We start from the raw sequence: 22179 nt of genomic DNA, 5'->3' as shown, positions 1-22179 counted from the left end.
ACTATGTGTGGGGGTATAAATTCCCAGCACAGCTCAGCCACCATGTATCCTGCAATGACGACGTATGTCATCTTGTTTCTCAGAAATACCGTTTTATTCACCCTTTCTTGTTTTGTAGTGTTATTTATACTCAAAATTTCGCTTTAGTCTGCAACAGTTATCTCTGTAAAGATGAGACAGTAGCACATTTCTTTCATGCAGCAACAAAGAATGACCTTTACCACTAATATTGTTTGGGAATGAAAGGAGAAGTAAAAGTAAAAACTCTGAAACAAAGACAGAGCAGCCGTGTTCAGACCAACTAACAGGCATCTGCAACCTTCACATCGACTCTAAAAACTTCAAAAAGCCTTCAAAAAGTAAAGTAAATTACATCTTACAGATTGTTTGTTTTGCAGAAGAATTTGCTAATTTTATTAGTACATGTGAACAAAGCACATGTCTAACTTTCTATGAGCTTACAGAAGCTTTCCAGCAAAATCTGCACAATGTAAGGTGTTGCTCAGTGAGGCGCCACACTGGGACAGAGTGTAATTTAAACTCACAAACACCTCTGAAAGCATGCAACAGCCCCTTGCACAAACACCTAACACCAACTATGCAACACTTACAAAAGAGAGGAGCACTTCTCAGATGTGGAAACTGTGCTTGTTGTCATAACAACAAATACTAAATCTCTTTGTCATCCTCTTACGGGGAAGAGAATTGCAATTAAAGAATTTAGAAATTTTAGACATCTTGCATATAGACTACTGAAAATGTGCACACACACACACACACCATGCACCTGTTTAAATAAGTGATGATAGTAGTGAATGTGGGATTAAAATGTGTGTGTGAGCTGACGCTAGTATGAATGAGAGGATGTAAAGGTGTGCATGGAGTTCACTTCAGCGCTGCATTACTGGTTCAAGTGAAGGAGAAAAACCAAATCAAATCTTTCATTATCTGTTATTTTAAACATTTTTATGTGGAGCACAAATGAGAAAATTGTTAATTGTTCATTTTTAGATTTTTGATTTTGAATTACCTATCATAGACATTTGTATCAACTCCTCATTCAAACCAGTATCAGCTCATGTATTTCCCAGCATTAATCAGACACTGAGATCGTTGTCACTCACTCAAACGGGTAGAAAGTGTCTCGTGTGTGTATGTGCTTGGTTTTAGTTGTATATGTGTGTGAATTTTCAGTAGTTTATATGTCAGACGATGCCCTTGTATTGTGTGAGAGTTGGTTTTCTGTTTGTGTGAGTGATTATAGAGCTTTAAGCCTGCATTTAATGTACATTGCAAATACATTCTGTCCTATACGGCACCTCATAATTAACAGAAACCATTTCTGTGGTGAAAGAAAACACTAAACATTCAGGATGATCGATGTTAATGGGACAGTAACAGTTGTTTCAACACACTAAAAAATTACAATCAGACGACAACCTAATGCCCTACATAGTCTTAGTGTAAACTTTTTAACAATAGGACATAATTATATATTTTGCAGCTTTTTTGTATGGTAGTAGATGTAACCACAGAAATGTCTCTGTCTTATATTTTCTATGATTAGTTACTGAATCTTTCCATCCTCAGTTGTAGAATTAGTTTAGCTTTTAGCCACATTGACCCTCAGAAACTTAAAGAAAAAAATGTGCAAAGGACTCAAATATTGGACATTGATGCAAGCAGCATATCCTCATTTTCCGAATGTGGAAGGCAGTCTTATAAGTTAGTTTTCTATTTACAGCTCGATGTTTACACAACAGAACAGGGTCATGCACCGTCTTGCAACAAGAACTCTCAGCTGTTGTAGTCGGTGGACACAACATGCCAGCTCCTATCGTTTCAAGTGAGCTGTCAATCAAAAGCTATGAAGGCTTGCTATAGTTTCAAATCATTGTATTAGAATATTTACACGTAAACAAGGATTATAACAAAGATTACGTGAAATTTGAACGTTTTCTGTCAGGAAAGCTCAAACTAGGTTCATGATAAAGAGGTTTTTATAAGCAAACTGCTTTTGTTTTGCTTGCTGTTGGGACTGATTGTATCTGCTGCGATTAGTAGAAGAACAAGAATCACAGCTTTCCAGAAGCATTTCATATCAGCAACCACTTATACAAACACGTGTGTGCACAGCAGTGGGGAGGAAACCTTATTCGGAGAATTTCAGCACCTAGCTACATTTTTCTTAGTGAACTTAATTCAAGTCAAATCTGGAGGCTGGTTTTACTTTTCTGATTTTTAAGGGATGCAACAAATTCATATGCTACCACACAGGCACCGTGAGGGCGTCCTACCTGCGCATGCAGTCGAGGGCCTGCGTGAAGACCTGCGGTGCCATGCCGTGCTCATGCTGCAGGATCAGGCACTGCTCCAGCGTGACAGACATGGCCGTGCGGTCTTTGGCGCTTTTGCAGCTGGTGAAACGGACGCCGTTCAGCCGGCGGCAGATCTGGGATGGTGAAGGAAGAGAGAGCGTTTTATATTTTTACACTCGGATTCCTCACGTAAATTATGTTGCAAACAGCACATGGTTTAGATTATAATCTTTATAGGACAGGAGACCAAACTCCACCTCGGCAGCTTGCCAGAGGATGTCTACGTTCTTGTTCTTCCTGGCGTTGACGTTCTGACCCAGAAACCTCAGCAGCTCAGGAAGACAAGTCTGGGAACGAGACCGCGGCAGGCCTGGAGGTATGTGGAGCAAAAAGCATGAGATCAGCTGATACACAGAGTTAAGCTTCAAAGTGACAAATAAGACGAAAAGTTTAAACTTTGGCTGAATGTGACGGGTTTATGAATATAACTGTAGCCAGTGGAGGTGCAGCTGAATTATCTCTTAATATCAGAAAACTTGTGTGTAGTTTAACAGGGAAAACTTTAGATCAGAAGGTTACAAACTATAAATATGGTAATCGGTGTTTTGAACTTGTTACACTCCTGGCAGTGTGGTGTATTTATACTCACAGTCTTCAGGCAGGACTTCTTTAAACTGTTCATAGTAAGAGTTCAGCCTGGACAGACTCTCCATGTTAATGATCTCCTGCAGGGATGTGTCTCCAAACCTGAAAAAATAACAACATATACACAAAAGTTATTTTACCTTCTCAAACATCTCTGCAGCTAAATCACATGTAACCTCGTCTTCATTTCGCTCACTTCTCCGCCAGCGTCTGCTGCTCATTGATGCCGACGTTAAAGTGCACCGGTTGGACCCTCAGCAGCATGCCGCTCTGGATCTCACGTGGCAGTGCATCAAACATGGTGCCTGGGAGCGGGATGCGCACGTTGAAGCCGTCCCTGTTTCCCGTGATGATGGGCAGCATGTCGGGGGTGGAGCTGCCTGTTGCCTGGGTAACCTTTGTCAAAATTAAAAACAGGAAGCAGTTTGAATTAAAGTTTAAATGTTCACTTTTGAGTGTCTATCCTTCCTTAGATGGTTTTACACAATACAAACTGTATATTTCTACCTTAAAGGTGACATTACGCAGGTCCATGATGCCGATGCTCATGTCCTCCAACATGGCGAGCTCCTCTCCTACACACACACACACACACACACAACCAGGGTAAGAGTTCAGGGTCCAACAGTGGAAATATGACCAGAAAAAGCCGAGCTTGCTGTGTTAGTACCGTAGGTGCTCAGCAGAGACTCAAACTGAGCCAGCAGGCCGATGGTGTAGAGCTGTCGCAGGAACCCGTTGTCACGGAGACAGTTCCTCAGTTTGATAATGAAGCCACAGATGAGAGCGGTGAGCTGCAAACACACATCAATATCAGGTTTGGGTTAGAGCTGGAGGAGGTTGTCAGAGTTCCACTTCCAGCTTTCAATCACTCCTGATCTCCATGTTTAACATTTTTAAACCTTTAGGAAGTTTAATAATTATTTCTTATACATATCAGCCATTCCTTTTTTAAGTTCATTTAGACTTGGAATTTCTTCTGAAGGGAAATAAATGTTTTTAATGAGATCTGTATGCATCTTAACACAATCAGTTACACTTTTGATAACAGACATCTGTAATGTGACACAGTAAATAAACTTGTTTTTGTGGTCTATGAAAGACTGATTATTAGACTTGTGAGTCACTTTCAGATCAACATATGGTTTTATTTTTAGATGGCGTAGCTTCACTGCTTATCATATTATATAAGTGAACAGATGCTGTTGGTTTCTTTGCATGCGTGTGTGGAGGAAATCGGTGTGTGTGTGTGTGTGTGAGCACTGAGCTTTTCAGCATTGTGAATAATTTAATTAAACTTGATGAGAATATAAATAAGATTTAGATTTTTCACTTTTTAGACAAACTCCAGGCTGCTGTTGAAAATCAGTTCATGTGGCTAAAAACAGACTGTAGGTTGGTGTAAACCTTTGGGTCTGTCAATGCATGCTGGTGACAAAATGACAAGGACGAAAGACATCAGCAACTATTGCTGCCCATCAATCTAGAAAAGGGCTGCAAGGCCATTTCCAAACTATGTAGAGTCCATTATTCTACAGTGAGAAAGATTATTCAAGACAGCTGCCAATCTTCCCATCAAGGGACGTCCCACCAAGTTCAGTCCAAGGTCAGACTGTGAAACGCTCAGAGACCACTGAAAACCCTTGAGCTACATCTCAGACTCTCCAGGGCTCATGGTAACGCAGCTTAAGACTACAAAGCTTAAGACTTGTGAAACATTTGGCACCATTCAGCAATACCATCTTTCGAATCTTCTTAAGTTTGTTCTCAAGTTGTACTTAAGAAAATTTTACCCTCCGTCAGATTCAGAAACATTTTTGCATCTTTCCTCTTTGATTATGAAGAGATTGGTATTCACCAGAGTATATTAAAATGATGTGTCAGTTAGCAGAAACACACAGAGGCCAGACTTAGATCAGGTGAAAATAACAAACAGAATCAACTGATTGAGTCACTAATTTGAAGGTTTTTGACTTCTATTAAACTGCAGAATATTTTTCATCACTCACTAAGTGCTGCTTTAGAAAACATTTCACTCTTTAGTTAACTGAATGGGTTGTAGCGTATGTGACTCACAGCTGTGGTGTGAGCTGAAGTATCTGATAAGAGTCCTTTCTGAAAGAGTGACAGTGAGAGGCTCTAAATGTACTAATGAGTTCAATCTGGGCAGAAATCACACACCTCCAGTCTGTAGGTGTGTAAAAATTCTCCTTTTTTTTTTTTTTAAATCCTGCAGTGCTTCAGTGTGTTTGATAGTTGTATTAATGTTGTACAGTCATCCAGAGTTTGACCTCTGCACCCATTTACAATATTTACAGATTTATGACCTCTACTGTGACTCTATGATTAGCTAATGGATGCTTTTATATAAATGTGTGTGTGGGTGAGCATGACTGAGTCACCTGATACTGTATGTGTGTGCATGTGTGTGTGTGCTGACCGTCTGACAGAAGACGACGTCGCGTCGGTACTGCAGCGAGACGTCCATGGATATTGTCGGAGCGCTGTCCTGCATCAGAAGGAACACCATAGACTTTTTGGCCTTATCGCTCATCATGGCGACACACTCTGTTAGCGTGGTTAGGAGGGGGTACAACGCCTCGCTCCACTCGCCTGGGAAAAGTGCAGGTACAGACAAATAAATGCATCTCCACTCAACAAAGGAACATTTAGGACAAAACACTGTAAATGGAAGAGGGTTAATACATTTAATTGGACTTTTTAAAACAGAAACAGATAACAGATGGAACAGAGACACGACAGGAAAAGCAGAAGCGCGCCAGATGTTTTTCAAATCATTGATAAAGTAACCAGAACAGGACCAAAAGCAGAAACTAATCCGTTCAGACAAGTAAAACACTGACCGTCTCGTGTCTTTGCTAACCAACTTCATCAAATTTAGAAAATATAAACCAATTTAGAATTTAATGCAGCAACACACTTTATAATCAAGGCAATGACAGAAAAGTTTAGAGAAATTACAGCAATTTAGTTTTTGGAGGAGTCTATAATCAACAGATGAATTGGTGATAGGTAAGGGTGTCACGGTTGGGTATAAAAGAAGCATCTACTAAAGGTTTAGTTTTTTCCATGCAGATAAGGGTCACAGCCCAACAACTAATACCAAACTCAACCAAAAATTCATCAATAAATCCAAAATGTTTTTTTTCTTAATAAAAAAATATCACAAAGAATTTGTTTTTACCATCCAAAGAGCAGAATGTTGTTAAAAGGGAAATCTTAGAAAATAAAGTCCACATATGGAAAGTGGTCTCTGTCTGTTCTATATGATGTTTGAACTTCATGCAAAACATTCATGCTGCTGGGGTCAATACAACCACATGGAATCTTGAATACCTTGGAAAACCTTTTTCTCTCAACACAGTCCACTGCTGCATCCTTAAATAACCCCTGAAACTGGATTACACAAGGAGAAAGACAAACATTTGCTTCTGGGTAAAAACTGAAATCTATTTCTGTAAAGATGAAAAAGGATGTTGTCAGGAAAAGCTCCAAAAACCAGAGTCTGCGTTGAATTCATTTGTGTGCAATGACCGATACAGAAGACTAGATTAGCATATTGGAGACACATGCTACCATTAAGGCAACATCTTTTTACAGGACGTATCCCCTATTATACAAATCCACAACTTTTTTTTTGGTGTGGTTGCATCAAATTTTTTAATTTACTTGTATTTTTAAAACATGAAGTTGGTCAGAGAAGACACTGAAAATAATTTGTTTGAATCTGTTAAATAAATAAATTAAGTTAATGTCTGAATACTTATTAAAATTGTTTCCAAACTTTGTAGGAAATTTTGTTAATAAGCCCAATTTCTAATAAACCAAAAGGCTTCGTAAGCTTTTAGAAATATTGGCAAACCTAACAGTTAAATAAATACGTTATAATGTACGTGAATGGTTGAAAGTATCTATTTGATTATAATTTAATTAGGCTTAATCTCCGAGAGGGTTAAGGGCAAGGTGGGTCTTACCTGGGTACGCCTCCTCAGCACCGGAGCTTCCATCTGGAAGAGGGGATGGAGGTTTGACATGCATGATTAGCAGGCGCTGTTAGCCACAGAGGGCAGCAGAGACACACACAGAAAACACTGCAGACCAGGGTCAAACATCTACTCACCCCAATAAGGGAAAAATGCAAACTATTAAATGCAGACTATTTAAAGTCCAATAGATCACATTTTAATATAGAATGTGTATTAATTAGTAATTCTCTTAATACATTTCCACTTATAAGACAGGACTGCAGAGCAAGAGGCAAGAGCAGCTATTTTAATATAAAACAATACCTAAACAGAGGAACTATTTGTAGGAACTGTCTCATTGATATAAAGTACAATGATATAATTTTTTACGCCAGTTTTAACCTCAAAGTTTCCAGCCACAGTAGCCGCTGCAATAACAGTCTGTTGTGACAGAATTGGCCCTGATCATAAAGCCACAGAGTGAGTTATAACCCACTTAGAAGTTTGATGTAGGTTAAAACAATACTAAATATATATATATATATATATATATATATATATATGGAAGTTAGGTTCTTTTCCAACACACAGATAAAGACTGAGCATGTGCAGTGTTTGCAGTAGAAGGAATTGAGGGATTTCTGATTTGCTTGCCATTATAATTGCTCCCTTTCTTCCTGATGCCATAAATAAATTTTGACTTTTATTTTTAAAGCTTGAGTCTGGATAGACATCTGACTCTGGTCAACAACAACATGTCTAGTAAGACCAACATTTTAGATACGACTACTGACTGAGAGGCTGGCTGCAGCACTGTGGACAAAGATGAAAGATGAAACACTGAACATTTAACATCTGCACTGAAATAGTTAAAGAACACTTTAAAGGAGGAGGTGAAGCAAATGAACAGACTTGAGAGAAAAGCATGAAAGAAAGCAATAAAATGAACCTACAGGTTTCCTGTTCAGGGCAGGAGGGATGTGCAGAGGTGATGGTAGGTGGAGAGGGAGAGGAGGAGGATGGTGGTTCAGATAATGATGATGGTAATGATGGAGATTCTTCTGTCATACTTCCTGGGTTGACCCAGAAAGCTCTTCTCTTCCCATCATCTTCTCACAGCAACATACAGAAGAGTCATTTCATGAACTCTCTTTAACTCATTTAATTCATCTCGTTTTGTCCATGACAAATGAACACATCTTAATTAAACCACACAGGCAAGAAAGAGCAGGAATGTGTCACCTTTTTTGCTGCTGCCGCCCTGCTGGTCACTCTGGGTACTGTCCTGGCTGCCGGCGCTGGGTCTCCTCTCTTTCTGAAGCAGCTTGTCTACACGCTGGATGATGCACTCCAAAGATTTATCCACATTCAACCACACCTTCTCCTAAGAGTAGACACGCATTTCAAATGCTGCTCTTTCTGTTGTGGATTATATGTAAGAAAGGGTGTAAAGTAAAAATCTGATGGACAAAATAAAAATGATGAGGAACCTCTAAATAAATTATAGCAAAGGAAAAGATTAAAGCCAGAGGCAAGAGATGAATCACATCAATTTTGAAGATATATGTACTTTATTATATAACATCCGGCTGCTCAAGGATACAGATGCTAAACACTGATAGTTTGTAATAACTGTAATAATGAAGATAACAGATACTAATGACTGCATTAGTCTTTCACCGTTTGTGCCTCAAAGGCAACTGAACTATGTTAAATATGAAGATTATTTAAAACAAGATTTACATCCTGTGATAATTTAAAATGAATTTGTTCCCACTGAGCGAACAGTGCTCACTCCTTCTTTTATGACTGCACGAACTGCATCTTAATTATCTATTATAATGATGACCTGGTAGAAATAAGACCGGCTATAAGCATCTCTCTACTTCTTTGTAGTTTTAGCTTTATTTGTTATTTTAGTTAAACTTACAACATCTTCATCATGCTTCTCCAGTAATGGCTGCTCTCTATTAATAAACTTTCCTTTCTGATGAAGTTTATAAGTTACTACTGGCATAGGCGACCCTTAGCCATCCCTTTATGCTACCCTACCTTAGAGTTATAGTGCTTGTTGACCCGTCTTTTCTGCCCTCTCCATGTTAACCCTGTCAAGACAGATGGTCGGCCTTCTTGGTTCTGTTCCTGGATTTCTGCATTTATTTGACTTATGTACTAGATTTTATTCATAGGATTTTATTTAATGGATTTTTACATTCCTTTAATATTCTTACCATTGATTTTATTGATTTGATGAACTATAAAGCTAATGATTTGGTTGACATACCAATGAGCCTCCTATTGTTTCCTTATAATCACTCATCCTTCGAATGATTATTGTTTGTTGTTGTGGGAAAACTGCAAATGAAAACCTAAATAAAGTTGTCTGAACTGAACTGAAACTGAGGCTACAATTCACACAGGTTCACCAAAACTGGACAACAGAAGATGGAAGAACGTTGCCTGGTCTGATTAGTCTCCATTGAACTCCAAATTAGCTCCAGGTTCAGGCTGCTGGTGGTGTAATGAAGTTGGGGGTATTTTTGGCACAATTTGGGCCCCTTACTACCAACATCACATGGTTTAAAACACCCTTTATGACCACAGTGCATCATCTTCTGGTGGCTACTTCCAGCAGAATAACACACCATGTCACAAAACTCAAATCATCTCCAACTGTTAACTCTTGTGTAAATGACGTACCCACTCTTCTTCATGCCAATCTACATGCAGAGAAGACCGGCTGTTACGACCGCTCCACTTGGCGAGCAATGTGTCCTGGTCGTTGCGGAGAACTACTTGTTCAGACTCAGCGGAAGGAGATGCTTTGGAGGCAATATACTCTGGGCGCGCTGCATTCAAGGCCTGAATGGCTGAAGCCAGCAGCTTGCAGTCGCACACTGTCACCAGCTGGCGAGTCTGACCAGACGAGAGGAGATGCTAGTTTTATGGAGCACATAAAGATAAAATAACTTCCAAACACAAATGTCTTTAACTACCTTATCAGCCAGAATAGTGAGCGTCCTTTCCAGTCCGCTGGCTGATCGGTCTTTGGCGGCTCGGGAAAGCCTCTCAGCGTAGTAGCTGACCTGAGTCTTGAGCGTGTTGATGTGGGCGATGATTTCTTTGGCTCGGACGATGTCCTGGGGTATGTAGACGATGGACTGTGAGCTGGAGAGAGCACTGCTGCAGGAAGCAGAGATAATTAGCTTGTATCGGAGCGTATGCTGATGACACTTTTTTCTACACTCACTATATAAAGAATTGGCAGCTCTGACTGAAGAGTTTTGTTTAAAAAATGAAGGGAGTAATGTTATCTGCCTGATTTGTGAAAGACACACAGATAGATATTGTGTTTGCATGCACATGCCTGCTTTTCAGCGTGGTTCTAAATCAGGAAAAAGAACATGAACCTAACTTGAGTAAAGATTTCAGGGGTGAAACTATTTAATCCATACGTTCACAGACTTTTTAAAAGTTATTTGAGTTCTCACAAGACAGAAGCTGTGACTGATTTCCAAACAGAATGTAATTTTAATAAAATGACTGTGTTGTAGGGCTGGGTATCGCCAGTAATTTCCTGAATCGATTCGGTTGACAACAGCCTGATTTGATTATATTAAATCTGATTGTTTCTATGTCGATGCATTTACAGATATTTATGTAACACCAAATTTTCTTGAATATTAAGACATTCTGATAACTAGTTTCATAAAACACAGAGCCTGTTTACATGACCATCAAAATCAGATATCTGAGTGTAATCAGATTACTGTAATAATCTGATATGACCATCTACATGCACTTCTGAAATATTTGAAAGATTGTTGTCTAAATTCTACATTCCAGTATCAATATTATTTTGGTGATGTCACTTCCTGTTATTTTCAAAACAGTCGGTTTTGAACACAGTGGAGCCGATGGTCTTACTGTAAGCTGCTAATCTGAAAGGTAATAAGCTACCAAATAGTTTACAGGTGAATGTTAATTCAATGGTGACTGGGAAAAAAAAATAGAATTTAAATAACCTCAGCAAAAGAAGCTGGTTTTGGGTATATAGGTGTGTGAACATAATCCACCAAAAACCATTTATGTTCCTTATTTATGAAGTTTCTCATTTTACATTTTTATTATTGGGTGTTCAGAAAAAAAGTTATTCTGAGTGCTATTTTAAAAATCCAAATTTGGCATGATCGTGGTGAGAGAAGCTGAGTTTGGACGGAAGATACACAGACACACATTTTCAATTGTTTGTATGTGCTACGATCTTGCCGAGCTTCAGTAAGTCTCGCAAGAGTAGGGTTACTGTTGTCCCCGGAAAAGGAAAAATATACATTTATATATAAAAAAAATGTCAGAGTTTTATGGATCGATATTTGTTTAATTACATTTGAATTCATTCAAATCCATCGATTCTTTTAAAACCAGCTCTACTGTGCTGTTAGAAAAATGTCTGATGATTTGTGGTGGCACTGAGCAGTGAGATGAAAACAAGCAAAAAGCAGTGCAGCAACTCACCATCCTTCCTCATATATGCTGATCAAAAAAAGTAACAAAAACAAAATTAAGAAGAAGCCACAGAACTCAACAGCAGAATTAATGCAGGAGTTTAAGAAACAATAAGTTCATTTAATGTAAAAATCAAAGAAGGCCAATGCTTCACCTGCCTAAAATATTTGAAATAATACAGATTGAATATGAATGAAGCTGAAAATAAATTTAACTGAGGGGAGAGAACGTGCAATTCTCCTGTTATTCCCACATTTAAGTGGACTTACTGTTTCTTGGCCTCCTCAAACTTCTGGCTGAGCTTCCTCAGCCCGCCATTTTTAAAACCCTGGCAGTGAGCAGCCGGAGCGCCGATCGTGATCACATCGTATGTGTGTTCTGGAGAAAAAACAACTTAGTCTGAGGATAAAGAAGAACAAAAAAAAAACCAACAACAATCTGCGTTTTCCATCTGTGCCTCACCAAAGCCCAGCTCATCCTGCACCCTCATCCTCTGCACGTGGAGGTTGGTTGGCATGAACTCAAGTTTTCTGTCTGCCTTCAGGTTACTGGCTTTGAATGACGGACCTGACGTGGCGAGCACAGTCTTACTCAGTCTTCATTTAAGGCTCGCTCAATATCTTTACTGTTTTACCAACATTTAGACACTAACCTCTGTAATCGTTGAGGTCAGACAGTGTTTCCTGGTACGCTAGGATTATGTTTTGGTACTGAGAGACGATCTGTCGTCGCAGGTTCTCCCAACAGGGGGATAACTCTCCCAGCTCCTCCAGCTCACACACCCTAAACACACACACACCAACATCCATGCAAAGAGCTCAGATTATGTCTCTGCAGAGATAATACAGGTTTTATTGAATTAATTGAAATGATAGCTTTGACAGTGTTCAGTAAATGAAGAGTAAATTATTTAAAGGACATAAAGAGAAAAAAACCCAGTGTTTCTAACTCTCCACCTGGGAGAAGTTAATGCTTCTCCTCACCCTCTAATGTAAATTAGACTAATTATCTTGGGTTTTGTGTTGTAGTACTTTGGGCTTTAGCGCTCTGATCATATAAAATATCAACTAAATTGTAAATACATTAACTCCAAAGGATTCTAATCATTTGCAGCTGCGTTTTTGTGCATTCTGAGTCAAATGTGGTCTATGAAACTCTCTCCCGGTTTTTGTTTGGTGTTGATATCCCATCTAAAACCAAATATATGATGGGTTTTATTTCATTGTACAAAAATATTTATATACTGTGTGCGAGAGTAAATTAGGATGGGTTGAAAAAGGGGTGCATTTGTTAAGATTTTTTTATTTTTTATCATATTGTTACAGAAAAAAGTGGGAAAAACTTTTTCTATTCAGATTTGATTAATTTTGGGGATTTTTGGGCCCAGTATGTAAACAAAGTCGGTTAAAGTGGAAGAAATAATAATTAGATTACATAGGTGAAGCTGTGCCAAACATGGCAAAAACATTAAATACAGTCAACAACACTTTTGACTCTATTTTGTCTGTTTAGATCAAATATCTTCACATCAACACTTGACCTTTAATTGATTTCATCACACAGGCCTGTAACTAGTTTTTTTATTCACTAGTGAAGAAAGAAATCTGAAACAATCTTTTAAGTGGCCACAAAAACATAAACTGTCTGATTTTGTAGGTTAAGTTGCTTGTGATACAGTAGAAGAAGTACTGGAAACAAACAGGAAAATAAATGTGGTGGTAGGCCTGTCGCGATAAGCAATAAGTCAATTAATTGCACGGTAATTATGGCATTGTCATTCTATTAGTTGAAAATGGTCTCAAAATGACAACATTATCGCTTTGTGCAATATTATCGTTTATCGCGATAATTTCTAAGAAAATTTATCGTCCAGCAAAATTTGTTACCGTGACAGGCCTATGTGGTGGTCATCCATAAGTGATAAAAGGAGAAAACTATAAGGAATTATTTTGTGTCTGGTAATATCTGGGATATCATATTTGTAGCAGAAGCAGTTGGTGAGTCATTTTGATCTTTTCCAGGTCTGACATGATAACAAAACTAGTTCCATTACACCCAAATGTCCATTAAAGCTTCTCTGAAACATACAAAAAACACCTCTAGAGAGGATTTAAACTTTCTTTGATAATTTCATGGCACATTTCTGGAAACATCCTTTGATTTTAACACGTTATATTACCCTTTTCCATTTTACATCAACTAATCAAAAGAATGGAAACTTAGCTAGTGATGGTGAGGGAATATTATTAACTGATGACCTCTGATCAGTAAATGTTGGACATGTATGCAGGGTTCAAAATTAACACTCGCCAGGTGCCAAATGTGAGTAAAATTTTTAATTAAGTAGGGTAAATATGTGGAGATTTTTAGCAGGAGCCAGCCAAAAGAAAAGCACGGTGAACTGGAGGGTAAATCAGCAGGGCTTACAGCCCCAACCAGAAAGTTTAGTGAAAAGTGACGGTTTGGATTTAGCGGCACCTTCTGTCTGCTTCATGGCCCGGTTCCGCTCGCTTCTCACCCGTAGGTGTTAACACACCTGCGTGTGCCGCGCTGTCAGCACAGCAGCACTCTGTTGGACGTGATGTTAGCCTGTTAGCTTAGCTGTTTTCAACCTGAAGGGTGACGACAGTTGCATAACGGGCGTGACGTGACTCCGCGAGACTACGAACAGCTGTCAACCGATTAACTTATCAATATAATAATAATGATACTTATTATTGTATTGATCAGTTAAGTTCATTATAAATCAGCTTTTATGGTGATTGATAAGTTATTTATATTCAGTATTACTGATTTATCATGGATCAGATCAATAAGCTAACAAATTTTGTTAAGTTTATTTTTTAAACAATAAAATAAAAAACAAAAATCAGGGAGTATGATCCCACCAAGGCTGTAATGCTGTGGCACAAGGACTGTTAGGAGCAGGAGGCCAGACTTCACAGACTGTGTGAAAGCACGGAGAGCAGAGAGGGACGAGTCTGGTTAGGTTTTAGTTAATGAATTCAGACATTAACACTTTTTCAAATAAAACCATTTTTCTTGTTGCCTTTGTTTAATGTTGTTGTGACTTCCACTTTCAGTTTGGATACAACACTACACAGTATTATAGAAATACCATGTCTAGAGGTATGTGTGTGTAAAATAACTTAATATTTTGGCCTGTAAAAAATATGTTTGGCTGGTGGATTTTTTTCATCTACCGGCCGACTTGGCCGGTGAATCAAAAAGTTAACTTTGGACACTGCATGTATGTGCGTACCTGGCTGCGTCCTCCTCCAGCAGCAGTTTGACAAACTGTCTGGGAATGTTGAGCGACAGGACGCTCTCGGCCATCTGCTCCAGCACTCGCAGGTGGTTCCCGTCAGTGGTGGGGAAGCGGTACATCCTGGACATGGTGCCTCCAAACACTGGTCACAACATAGACACGTTTCCCAGACATGTTTGTAACAAGAGAACAGCTTTAACGTATATATGAGAGTCAAGTTTATCTTTACCAACACCTGCTCATCAGCCTCAGGTTTTCTATAAACAGCTGTGTGGTCTCACCTGACCGAAGCAGGCTGTCTTTGCACAGTGAGGCGTACTTGATCCGGACTCCCATCGACTCCGTCAGGCTCTCATCCACAGGTAACACTGTCTGCAGGACACACACACACACACAAACTGATATTAAAGCTCAGGTGGGAAACAATCAGCTCCACCTCTCTGCCTGCTAGCTACATCAGATTTACTTCCTGGGCCCTGTAAATGGACATGGACCAACTGGAAGCTGAAGTAAATGTTATTTTTCCTGGAAAGTAAACAAACAAAAGGTTATCACAATAAAAACAAACAAACAAAGCACATGAGTCTCAGCCTCTTACCCGTCCGTTGATGCTGTCTGGCAGGCGGCCGATAGACATCCTCTGATCTGCCTTGTCCTCCATCTGCCAGGCTGCTATGGTAACGCTCCCCACCCGCTGGTTTTCTGCAGATCTGTCCATCCAAACGATGAGATAAAACTACATTATTTTACACATCGAAGAGCTTAGATCAGTTTAGAAAATGTTCAACAGACCAAATTACTTTTAAAGGAGCTTTAAAAAAAAACACTGCTGAGGTTCTTTATTTTATTTTAAAGTGGCTACATTTTTATTCTGTTTACAGAAAACAAATTATGTTGTTTTTTTTTTCAAAATCTTTTTATTTGGCTTCAAAATTAAAATATAAAAAAAAACTAAAAACCATTTCTGAAGTTACTTCCTTATCCAGTATTTTAGAAGAATCTGGAACTGAGTTCTAGATATGAACTGTCCAAAAGAAGAAGATTCATTAATGTTCAGGACATCTGAACATTTCTGTAAAGACTCATATTCGCTTAGTAAGAGCTTATCACCACTAAAAACCCTTTATTTGACCAGATCAGGTCTGGTTCTTAAGTTATCCAGACATTTACCCTCCCAATATTGATATGTACTAAATAGAGAATTTAATACTACATTTAGAGAATATAAACATAGCAGAGCTCTTAGATCCAAGGACTCGGGTCAGCTAGTCCAGACCAGAGCCCAGACTAAATATGGAGATGGTTACTTCAGGGTTCTTCATGAATCAATGAAAAATAATGATTTTATGAAAAGGTGACAAGAGAAGTGACTTGTTAACATTTTATTGGGATCAAAAAGAGCCGATTAAAAGCATATCAGAGTATGTAAATCTCTTCCCTTTAGGGTCCTTCTCTGTTAGCTTCTGCTATGTTGTGGCTAAATTTTAGCTCATGAAGTGATAAAAACCACAGCTGGTGTTTTTCTTTTACTCATTAATTTGCAGTTGTTAAGCAAGAAGCCGACAACACGTGAGTTGAGCTAATTTTGATGTTTTTGTTTTATTCACCAGGATATCCTCGCGATCTTTATAAAGAAGATGGCCTAGACCGGGCGTCTATGAAGGATCTAGAGTACGATGCAGGATTTGGTATGAAGGGTCTAAATCTAAACTACAGTTACAGACTTCCATGTTTTTACCTGCTTGTTTTTGTGGAAGCTGATAGATATCTCCAGATATCAGAGAACTGAACTGATGGGTAGTTCTCCAATTCAAAACTTAAATCTTTCTTAGATAAAGTAGAAAAATCTACAGTATGACATCACATTAAGCTCTAGTGCATGAACATCTAAACTTTAGAAATACTCGAAGACTTATACAACAATGGCCATTTTGATTTGTTTGACCACTGCTTTGTTTGCCAAAGTGATATGAATCATATGATATGAGCAACAGAAATTCAAGTCTTAGCTTCTTAAAGTGTTTTCATTTTTAATGCCTGAAACTGAAACATAAAAGATTTTAGCGTCCAGTAATAAGCTGTCCAGAAAACCTGAATGGTTTCATTCAGGATTCCTGGAACTTTGGTGATATCGAGCTAAATACCAACAGGCTGAATGTTTTGGTTTCAGAGTTCGTTACCGCAGTTCCAGCTGTAATCTGTGGCTTTTCTCTTGTAGCAGCTCCTTTACAGGAAATAGTGCAGAGCCCAACATGTACATCTATACAGAGAGAGAAAAGATAAACAGTTAATACTGATGCTCAGCTAATGCTGCAGATCACAAAAACTAGGATCAAGAAGCTGCTCTGCTTTGTACCGTGCCCTGGGAACGATCCTTCACGTCATAGACGGCCAGCTTCACCTGCGTCTGCTGGTTAATGAAGGAGTCCTGGAAGAAGGCGATGCTGCTGAGGAAGATGGGGTTACTGGAGCCCTGAGGAGAGATGCAGGTGCTTCAATTTGACATTTCTGTCCAATCAACACTTTTACTTTTTACATAGTATTGCTCTAAGCATTTAGGTGTTTTCTAATCAAAGAAACAATGTGCCTGTTATTGAAGTCAGTGATGTTCAAACTCCTGTTTCACTGTGACTTTAAGAGGGAGGATGGGGAGTCTGACCTCTATGACTTCAGTCTGGGCGTGTTTGGTCCAGAAGGCCTGCGGTGGCGTCGTGCAGCTCACAGCTACAAAGCTGTTGGGTTTTCGATCTAAAGCAGGAGTCAGCAGGTCTGTGCACACTGGATGAGAAGACACACAAACTCTCAATAATCGAATCAAACTTTATTTATAAAGCGCTTTTCATGCTGAAGGCAACACAAAGTGCTTCACATGATAAAAAAACGCAATTCATGCATATTAAACATAAAACAAGCCTTTACACACATCAAAATAGATTGCATAACAATAAAAACACTCATTTAAATCTTTCACACAATTGCACGCACACACGTGTATACACACACACACAAAGCAGCCCCCCCTTTTTGCACAAACATGACTCCCTAATTTCTGTCTCTAAACTGAATAAAGGTATTAAATACTAAAAGTAATAAACATCTGTCTTGATGCTACTGTGAGGAAACAATATCATGAGGATCCGTCCACACCAGGAGCCAGTCTACCCATGTCCACAGAGACCGCTGCCACCCAGACAAGGGCGATCACCACGGCAACAACCCCCAGACCGAGCAAGCCAAAGCCCCAGCGTGGAGGATCCGCATGAGGAAAACATTGGAGTAAAAACAAAGATTAAAAAACCTTAAGAAACAAAAAGGACAACTAAGAATAAATGAATGAATAAATAAATAAAGTAATACAGTTGAGTAAAAATAAAATAACGTGAAATAAAATGTAAAATAAATTAAATAAAATCTAGTTAAAAGCTAAGCTAAAAAAAGGTCTTCAGCCTCTTTTTATAAACATCAACGGTCTCTGCAGTCCTGAGGTTCTTTGGCAGGCTGTTCCACAGACGAAGGCCATGATGATGGAAAGAGGCCTCGTCGGATGTTTTGGTCCTCACTCTTGGAACAACTAAAAGGCCGGTACCAGAGGGTCTCAGGGTCCACGAGGGTTCATAATTTAAAAGAAGGTCCAAAAAATAAGAAGGCCCAAGACCATTAAGATATTTATAAACCACTAAAAGAACCTTGAAATCAGTCCTGAAACACACAGGGAGCCAATGTAGTGATTTTTAAAACTGGTGTAACGTGTTCCCGCTCTAACACACAAGTTCTTCGTGGTTTCTTGAGGTCTTAAAAGTAAAAAGTCATTTGTTTTAAACTTGTGTTACTCACCCACGCTGAACTCCAGCACAGGTTCATCTGGGTCCTGACTATTTCCTGCAAAGCAAACAAAAAAACAACATGTGGCGATTTAAGTAACTGATTCTGTGTTGATGATGATGATGATGATGATTGATTGGCCTTCAGGCTCCAGCGTCTCCTCACCTGCGAGAGCCAAGCCGATCATCTCGTTGGACAGCTCGAAGGTGTTGGCCCGGTACACAGACCACGGTCTCTGTGTGCGCGAGCCACTGCGCTCCCTGACCCCCGCCATGCCGGTCCAGGAAGAGTGGGCGACGGCAGGAGGCGGCCCCAACAGACACACTCACACTTACGGACACACACTCCCATGTGATGTGGTCCTCCTTCTGTGCAGATCCACAGCGGCTCCACAAGATGCTTTATGTGTCTAAGAGGAAAGAGGAAGTGCTTTCTTGTTAGGATATTTTCACCATACGTCTATTCTTTCTATGTTCATCTTATCATTACTGAGGGTTTATGGGCATCGTTCCTGTATGTTGTTTCAGTTGGTGAAGGGCTACTGTGTGTTTTGAAGAACATAGAAAAGTAAACATAATGAGCTCTGGCTTCACTCAAAACCCCTGCAGTTTATTTTCTCTCCCTCGTTCTGAAGCTATGATGGGTGCAAAGCTAATCTGGAAGGACCAAAGATTGTTGACATAAAAATAATGGTCCAATTCTTCAAAAGAAAAACCCCAACAAACCCTGACCCATATGATTTCAACTACATACATTCACATGCCAACATGAAAAGTGTATGGAGAACAGAAACAAGGAACAACACCCATAAAAGCAATACTGAAAGAAAAGGCAGCTTGTACCAGAACAATCATAAGCACCTGCTTCTGAGGTAAAGAAATCAGCACTTTATTCTATTTAGAAATGGAACGGGACAAAGAAACCACAGTAAAAGACCTAGTTTTAGTTTTAGATCATTCCTTTGAAAAAAAAAATAAATAAAATGACCCCAGAATGGTTTTCAATCTAAAGAAAATGGAAAAAGAAGTGAGGAAGGTGGTGTAAGAGAGGAGCAGAAGTATGTCTGCTGTATATAGAGAGCACTAACAAGTGAGGCACATGTCAGCTAGCGTGCAGTTGAGCATCTTCTGCCAGCCGCCTGAATCTCTGCACGTGTGTTTTGGTCTGTGTAAACACATTAAAGTACAGTATGTGACAATACACACCGTTAATCAGTGTGTTTTGTCCCCTCAAAAGCAAGCACATTTGCATTTTGAGTGTTTTTATGTTGCTCCATGACTGCATGTGCTTCTTGTTTCTTTCATATTTCTACTTCTGTGGAATCTGCAGCTACTTCTGCAAAAGTTGTTTCTTCCACCTTCTGACTCGCTTTGAGGTTGTTCCTATAAATCAGTCAGTTTGTGGACAAGAAGTTGGCCTGCTCTAACACTCCTGCTTTAGCTCTTTCTGTCCCATTTTGGTAAAAAGCAATTAGCCTATTTTTTCAGTGAGATGCAAGGGACAAATGGAGAGTCACAGTGGTCTAGTTTAACAATACACAAATGGAGCTCTCTAGTGTATGATAGTGTTGAATTGTGCTTCAATGATTGTAGAAACAACTGCTTTAGTGATACAGGTTCAGGTTAACACGTGTTCCACATTTCCAAATTCATCATAAGAAAAAGGTTAATAAAAATGTATTCAACAAAAATGATAAAAGCCTTAAATATAGACAAAAATGTGTTTTTCTGATAGGATTCAGACATGTTTCTTCTTGCTTAGTTGTTAAAAACTAGACTTTAAAAGATGCAATATTCCCTTAAAAAAAGGCCCACAGAGGGGTCTTGTTTTAACTGTGGGTCTGGGTTAATTCTTGGTGGCCTACTTCCTGACATATGTGGTCCAGCGCTGACAGTGTCCCACTTTACAAGTGTCCTACATGTGTGAAACATCTGGAGCACCTGCAGTCTTGTGGATGAATGAGAATCAACCTGATTTGCATTGAAATTTGAATCAGGTTTGCATGACACACACCTAGTAGCTATTATCTTGTGCCCTTGTGATCTGATAACAATAAAACAGCTCCAAGTATGTTTGTTCACAACATTTCATGTGTGTCCTGCGTAATCATGTGTTATCCAATCAGTCATCTTCCTTGTATGCTAGTGAACATGTAGCCTACTCCCAGTCAGCGAGGCAGTAAACAGAACATGATGATACTCATGATAAACAACATGGTAAGTTATCAAACGCCTCTCGCTCAATCAGAGGGTTTTCCTGATAACACCACCATGGCATTGAAAAGTAAATATCAGATCACATCTGATGCACCTGTCCTGGTCTGTGGGTGTTTTGTTATGTTTTCAGTTCAGTTCTTGTTTTGGTTTTTTTTTACATTATTTCCTTCGTCTGTCCCTTTTATGTTCGGATTAGCTTTCATTTCCTGCTTCCCTGTCATACCTGGTTTGCATTTATCTTTAGTTCCTCAGTAGTTATGCTCAAGGTTTTCCTTTGTTCAGGGTCAGATTGTTGATTGTGGCTCTTGTAGTCAGGATTTGGACCACAGCACAGAAACTACAGGTAGCAGCAAATGTTTAGTTTTAGTTCTGCTAGATCTCAGAAACCATATTTAACACAGTTAACCAGATTAACCTTGTAGACTGACTAGAAAATAGAGTGGAAAGCTTCAGTCTGGTTCTGATTGTTTGAATCCGACATTTCCATTAACTTGTTGAATCTATGACACCATGAATTGAGGCCGTTCTGGAGGAAAAATGGGGAAAAACATCCAATCAAGCTGATATTAGAAACAATGTTTAAAAGACACAAACACACGTGAATCCATCTGAACTGTCAACAAACAATAACACACACCAAATATAGCACATTAACCAATATAAAGAAGTCTTTCTGATAATACACAAAAGGATATCATCAGGTTTGATAAAGGTCTGCTCTTTGTTTACAAACCCTGAAGGAACTTTCCAGCCTCTCAGCCAACAAAAGTCATTTTTTCCACTCCCAAAGCCAAAAACACCACATTTAAGAGGGTTCTTTAAAGCCATCCAGGCTCTTCATAGATCTCTTTCTGTTCATCATTTGTTCTGTCAAACTCGCCACAACCCAGAAACTTTTTCAGGACTCTTTCTGGGATTCAGTAAAAGACAAATAAGCACCATATAACAGAGATGCAGTTGATAAACATCCATTTATTCCTACCGATTCACTCCACCAGTTCCTGTTAAAGCCACCAGATGACAGGGACAGATTTAAAGTTTGGACCAATAATTTGACATGGCGGGGCCAGGGATTCACCATCCTGCCACACCAAAAGCAGCAAACGCTGAGCCTCGCTGAGGGGGAAAAGCAGCCATATAAGGCAGCTCCAAATTTAGCTTGGACGAGTTGTAAGTGTGTGTGTAGGTTTGTGAGTCACATGAACTGGGGCACACACACACACACACACCGTATGAACCTCATCGAATCCTATCCAGCGCTTCTGACATACAAAACACAAATCCAGGATTTACTAAGTGGATTTTGGTTTATTAGATATATAATATCCATTAACAGCAACAGATACACACAGCCCTTATGCACATTGGACTCTATTCTTTAACAAAAAAATAAGCTCTAATTGCACAATATCTAAATC

At 39.2% G+C, this 22179-nt stretch overlaps 1 protein-coding gene across 12 annotated transcripts in view; it reads right to left on the bottom strand.

Moving 5' to 3' along the window:
* The window catches only part of LOC121635697 (inositol polyphosphate-4-phosphatase type I A-like), a 49430-nt gene that overhangs the window by 9794 nt on the left and 17457 nt on the right, over window positions 1-22179 (bottom strand). For 2 of the 12 annotated variants that reach the window (XM_041978991.1, XM_041978981.1), the window contains exons 2-25: window positions 18711-18954; window positions 18558-18602; window positions 17383-17501; window positions 17080-17196; window positions 16904-16983; window positions 15322-15433; window positions 15005-15095; window positions 14718-14865; window positions 12108-12238; window positions 11918-12022; window positions 11725-11833; window positions 11465-11482; window positions 9946-10129; window positions 9650-9865; window positions 8192-8333; window positions 7903-8058; window positions 6959-6991; window positions 5404-5576; window positions 3634-3757; window positions 3471-3538; window positions 3160-3359; window positions 2968-3065; window positions 2576-2688; window positions 2298-2452 (exon numbers count right to left, since the gene is read on the bottom strand). In XM_041978991.1, coding sequence (XP_041834925.1) covers window positions 2298-2452; window positions 2576-2688; window positions 2968-3065; window positions 3160-3359; window positions 3471-3538; window positions 3634-3757; window positions 5404-5576; window positions 6959-6991; window positions 7903-8058; window positions 8192-8333; window positions 9650-9865; window positions 9946-10129; window positions 11465-11482; window positions 11725-11833; window positions 11918-12022; window positions 12108-12238; window positions 14718-14865; window positions 15005-15095; window positions 15322-15433; window positions 16904-16983; window positions 17080-17196; window positions 17383-17501; window positions 18558-18602; window positions 18711-18819 — 2846 coding nt within the window. In that variant the 5' untranslated portion in view covers window positions 18820-18954. Of the gene's footprint in view, window positions 1-2297; window positions 2453-2575; window positions 2689-2967; window positions 3066-3159; window positions 3360-3470; window positions 3539-3633; window positions 3758-5403; window positions 5577-6958; window positions 6992-7902; window positions 8059-8191; window positions 8334-9649; window positions 9866-9945; window positions 10133-11464; window positions 11483-11724; window positions 11834-11917; window positions 12023-12107; window positions 12239-14717; window positions 14866-15004; window positions 15096-15321; window positions 15434-16903; window positions 16984-17079; window positions 17197-17382; window positions 17502-18557; window positions 18603-18710; window positions 18955-22179 lie in introns of all 12 variants that reach the window. The other 10 variants (XM_041978985.1, XM_041978979.1, XM_041978992.1 and 7 more) reach the window with 8 other exon arrangements.

The sequence above is a fragment of the Melanotaenia boesemani genome, chromosome 24 (genome assembly GCF_017639745.1).
Source record: "Melanotaenia boesemani isolate fMelBoe1 chromosome 24, fMelBoe1.pri, whole genome shotgun sequence".
Lineage (NCBI taxonomy): Eukaryota > Metazoa > Chordata > Actinopteri > Atheriniformes > Melanotaeniidae > Melanotaenia > Melanotaenia boesemani.
The sequence above is the reverse complement of the archived record's forward strand: the minus strand, read 5'-3'. Positions and strand labels throughout refer to the sequence as shown.